The 5,089-nt window shown below is 61.2% G+C and overlaps 1 protein-coding gene across 3 annotated transcripts in view; it reads left to right on the forward strand.

Annotated features, from left to right (window-relative positions):
• The window catches only part of DDR2 (discoidin domain receptor tyrosine kinase 2), a 12,989-nt gene extending 8,851 nt beyond the window's left edge, over nt 1–4,138 (forward strand). For all 3 annotated transcript variants that reach the window (XM_017729689.1, XM_008630189.2, XM_017729688.1), the window contains 6 exons: nt 87–310; nt 426–562; nt 926–1,117; nt 1,316–1,544; nt 2,079–2,228; nt 2,675–4,138. In XM_017729689.1, the coding sequence (XP_017585178.1) occupies nt 87–310; nt 426–562; nt 926–1,117; nt 1,316–1,544; nt 2,079–2,228; nt 2,675–2,812 (1,070 nt within the window). In that variant the 3' untranslated portion in view covers nt 2,813–4,138. The remainder of the gene's footprint in view (nt 1–86; nt 311–425; nt 563–925; nt 1,118–1,315; nt 1,545–2,078; nt 2,229–2,674) is intronic.
• Nucleotides 4,139–5,089: the final 951 nt, after the last annotated feature.

Below are 5,089 nucleotides of genomic sequence, written 5' to 3' on the forward strand. Positions count from 1 at the left end.
AGGCGCGGTAGGGTGCCGCGCCACCAGGAAGCAGAGGTCCAAGGCAGGCCCCCCACGGCAGGGCTGGCCCCGCTGTGTTGTCCCAGGCTGCAGTGGCCCCGTGAAGCCGTTCCAGGCCAGCGTCCCCGAGGGCGTCCCGCACTACGCCGAGGCCGACATTGTGAACCTGCAGGGTGTGACAGGCGGCAACACCTACTCAGTGCCAGCCCTCACCATGGACCTGCTCTCTGGCAAGGACGTGGCCGTCGAGGAGTTCCCCAGGAAGCTGCTGACCTTCAAGGAGAAGCTGGGGGAAGGCCAGTTTGGGGAGGTGAGCAGGAATTGGGCCTGCCCCGAGCAGGGCTCAGGCAAAGCTCCTCCCAGTTTGCAGAGGCTGTGGAAGACTGTCAGTGAGCAGAGGTAATGGCTGCCCCTTGCTCCCCCAGGTTCACCTCTGTGAAGTGGAGGGGATGGAGAAGTTCACAGGGAAGGACTTTGCCCTGGAGGGCTTGGATGGCAGCTCCGACCACCCCATGCTGGTGGCTGTGAAGATGCTGCGGGCGGACGCCAACAAGAATGCCAGGTAGGGGCTGAGGGGTGCACACACCCCAGCACTGCCCCCCATGCAGAGCCTCACCAGCAGAGCTGGGATGCTTGGAAAGCATCCCCTGTCTCCATCAGCTGTATGCTCAGTGCAGCTGCAAGGACCACACCTCTGAGCTCCCTGGGGATTTTGGGCTGTCACATGTCAGGATCCTTGGTCCTAACCAGCTCCCCAGTGCCTGTCTACCTGCTGAGCCTACCCTGCAGCCCACGTTCCCCAGTTCCAGGGGAGGGGTCCCCCAGGAGGCTTGGGCGGGTGGGTGGCACTCTTGGCCAGTCTGTGCACACCATCATGCCCCTCTGGGTCTGTCTATCCGATCCGTGTGGTTTCTGTTCCGGAAAGGAATGATTTTCTGAAGGAAATCAAGATCATGTCGCGGCTGAAGGACCCCAACATCATCCGGCTGTTGGCAGTGTGCATCACGGATGACCCCCTGTGCATGATCACCGAGTACATGGAGAATGGGGACCTCAACCAGTTCCTGTCCCGCCAGCAGGCAGGCGGCCCCCCCGCTGGCCACGCACCCACTGTCAGGTAGGGCTGCCCAGGATAACGGGCAGGCAGCACTGCTTGCTCCCAGGACACCTCATCTGGGTGCAGCTTCCTTCCTGGGCTTGCTCCTGGGACTCCCGTGCACCCTCCTTCCTTCCTGCCTTCCTGCCTTCCTGCCTCCCTCCCTTCCCTCCCTTTCCTTCCTTCCCAGCTCTCATCCCTCCCTTGTGCCCCTGACAGTGACCTGCGGTTCATGGCCACCCAGATTGCCTCGGGCATGAAGTACCTCTCGTCTCTCAACTTCGTGCACCGGGACCTGGCCACGCGCAACTGCCTGGTGGGGAAGCACTACACCATCAAGATAGCTGACTTTGGGATGAGCAGGAACCTCTACAGCGGGGACTACTACCGCATCCAGGGCCGGGCGGTGCTCCCCATCCGCTGGATGTCCTGGGAGAGCATCCTGCTGGTACATGGGGGCTGGGGTCCTCTGACAGGCCCTGACACGGCTCTGGGGATACTCTGTGCCTTGTTTCCTGGGGCTGGGGGGTGCAGAAGGGATGGGGAGGTCTCTGCTCTCTGCAGCCCAGATTTGGGGTGAAGCATGGGGAGAGCGGGAGTGGTAGCAGCTTTTTAAGGCAGGCTGGGGGGGACTATGGTGATTTTTGATGTCCCAGTGCAGGACATCCTTTAAGTGGGATGCTTGGCATTTTATCCTGGCCACGGTCAGACCTGGAAGAGGGAGCAGTGTCAGTTTTTACCTTTGCAGGGAGCTGGGTCCTTGGCAAGCCCCAGCTCTCAGAGCAGTCACTGCCAGCCAGACCTGGAGCTCACCAGGCCCTGGCCCCAGGCAGAAAGCAGGTCTGTGGGGCCAAGCACCCCTCTGGGCGCAGATCTGGATGCTGAAGCATCCAGGAAAAGGTTTTGATCCCTGAGCATCTACAGCTTCTGGAGCAGGATGGGGTAAAGCCCATGCCTGACCTGCTCTGCTCCCTCTGGCCAGGGCAAGTTCACAACCGCCAGTGATGTGTGGGCATTCGGTGTGACGCTGTGGGAGACCTTCACACTCTGCCGGGAGCAGCCCTACTCCCAGATGTCCGATGAGCAGGTCATCGAAAACACCGGCGAGTTCTTCCGGGACCAGGGCCGGCAGGTGGGGATGGGATGGGATGGGATGGGATGGGATGGGATGGGATGAGATGGGAGGGGCAGCAGTGCACCTGGGACATCAGGGACCTGGGGAAAGACTTTAAGGTGGCCGGATAGGGAGCTTGGCTGTGAGGCAGTTATGGGACAGGAGCTCCTCTGGGAAAGAATCCTGGTGAAGGGCCCATCATGGCAAACCCTGCACTTTACACAGCCCAAGGCACTGCTTGCTCACTGACCCCACTTGAGTGTTTAGGGTCTGGGGGACAGAAGCAAGTGTCCCCAACCACCTCGCTGTGCCATCTGGGGGTCACCTTGCCCCTGGGCACACAGCAGTGCAGTGCCTCACCCTGGGGCATGGAGAGATGGGGCACCCTGCGAAATGGGGCTCTCCGGGAGCTGGTTTCTGTGGCAGTAACTTTCCCTTTGCCATTTTTGCCTTTTGTTTTGCAGACCTACCTTCCCCAGCCTGCGCTGTGCCCTGACTCAGTCTATAAGCTAATGCTCAGCTGCTGGAGACGGGACACTAAAGACCGTCCCTCCTTCCAGGACATCCATCGCCTTCTCCAGGAGTCAGCCAGTGAAGAATGACCCTTGGCTCCTGTCCATCCTGGTCCCCATCCTTCCCTGTCCCCAGAGGAGCCCCGTATGCAAACTGAAGCCACTTCACTCGGTCTTAGCCATAAACCCCAAGCAGCTGCTCTTGTTCTCATTGTACAGTGAAGCCTCAGAGGAGACCCCCAAGGACAGCAAAGAGCCACGGATGGGGCAGCTCAGACCTCCCGCTTCCTTGCAGACCTGAGCCCGGGAGCAGCACGGGCTGGGATGAGGGTTATTTATTGACGCAGCGCGTTCTTGGTGACAAGGACCGGGACAGAGCGGCTTCTCTTCCCTGGCTGGAGGGCAGGAACTGCAGGCGGCCTTTCTCCGTGAGGAAGCTCAGCCCACGTGCAAGGCAGGCGCCTGGGGAAGGGATGTGTGCAGGTGTGTGCCCGCTGGAGCAGGGACAGAGCGGCAGCCACCACCTGCTCAAGGAGGAGCTGGGAGCTGCCACTGCGTCTCACTGGGCTGTGCAATTACAGGGTGAAAACATAGACTCCACGGACATTTGGGGCTTTGGACGTGCCATGTGGGGAGGCAGGAACTGCCCTCCCTGCTGGTCATCCCCAGCTGCACAGGGAGAAGACTGAGGGCATTCCCAGCACCTCACCCAGCTGCTGGAGTGGGCAGCCAGGGAGGAGCGGGCATCCGGTGCCGAGGGACATTCCCTCACTGACCACGGCCACTCCAGTGCAGCTCAACTGCCCATGAAATGCATTTTGGATGCCCCGTGGGTGATGCAGAGCAGCTGGCAGCAGGATGCTAGCACCTTTCACTTCCATGGGGAAATCTCCAGGTCCTCCTCCCCCAGGGTTAACCCACGTCTTCATCTGCCAAGAGAGGAATGCATGTAGCAGAGTTTCATTGGCAGCTGCCTGATGCCCATGCCTGCAACAGCCCACGGGCATGGAGCAGGGCACTCCAGCTCTCCCTGGCTCTCAGTCTGGGATCACAGTCTAGCTGAAGCACCTGAGCTGGACTCTGCCACCCTGAGCACCCCACAGCATTCTGGCACCAGTCTGTCTTCCCAGATCTGGCAGCATTATGAGCAAACTGGGCAGGTGTCAAAGCCATGTGCCATCAGGACCCCTGGCAGGTTACCAACCATGCCCCAAAATCAGACCCCCTGCAGATGGACAGGAGGAACTTTGGACTTTGAGGGTACACAGACCCCTCCACACTTCTGTACGCATTAGTTCAGCACCATCAGTCGCGCGTGTCACAGTTCCCAGTACCCCCTTGCTAAGGCATGTATATATTCAGTAGATGCACCTATATGTAGGGGCAAACCCGCTGAAGAGACACTTGGTACGAGAATCTGGTTCCATGGTTTCCTTGTGGCACTTCTGAAGGCAGCTCAGCTCGCTGCGGGGCCCTGGAGCTGCACCGTGTGCTTGGGATGTGGCGTGGGAACACAGGTAACAGCCTAAGAGTTAGAGCAAGGATGATCCAGAGACCAGCTCCCTGACCCACACTAGCTGTCCATCCCAGGGGGTGGGAGGGACGCTCTGTTGCAGGCTCAGCATCCACATCAGGACATGTCCACCAGCAGGACCGGGGCAGGACAGGGGCTCTGGGAGAGGGGAGGGCTGTGCCCTGCAGAGAGACTGGCTGGTCTCCCGTGTGGTCCTGCTGGCCGCGACAGAGGATGTCTCATCCCTCCTGAGTGTGTCGAAGACGAGGACAGGCTTTGTTCCTGTAATGGAATTGGTATCCCTCGGGTGCCCTCTCCGTGCTCAGGGTGAGCTGTGGCCCATCCCAGCCCCGCCTCAGCAAGCTGGGAGCACTGCGGCACGCAGGGGCACATCTGCAGCTCCCAGGGCCCGGGCACCCTGCACGGTCTGCACGGCCCCGCAGTGTTCAACCACACACTGAGCTGTCTGGGGGCAGCTGTGGGGGCTGGTGTGCCCATCCCTTGCTCCTGCTGGGACCCTGCAGAAGCACGGCTCTACCTGAGGTGTCCCGGAGCGCCCTGCGCGCCCAGACCTCCCTGCCACGGCGGCGCCGGGAAACGGGGCCCTGGTGGGCATTTCCTCTGGGCTGCAAAACGTTCCTGTGGGGCAAGGGCTGGGGGGCTGAGCGGAGCGGCAGTGAGGGACACAACGGGCTCCTCTTGGCCGGGAAGGGGAAGGGGAAAAGGAAAAGGAAAAGGAAAGCAAGGCAAGGCAGCAGGCAGACCCCAGCGGAGTGGGCGGGGCTGCGGGGAGTGGGCGTGGCCACCGCGCTGTGGGCGCGGCCGTTGGGCCGGGGCGTGTCCCGCACGCGCGG

The sequence above is a fragment of the Corvus brachyrhynchos genome, unplaced genomic scaffold (genome assembly GCF_000691975.1).
Source record: "Corvus brachyrhynchos isolate BGI_N302 unplaced genomic scaffold, ASM69197v1 scaffold101, whole genome shotgun sequence".
NCBI classification, from domain to species: Eukaryota; Metazoa; Chordata; class Aves; order Passeriformes; family Corvidae; genus Corvus; species Corvus brachyrhynchos.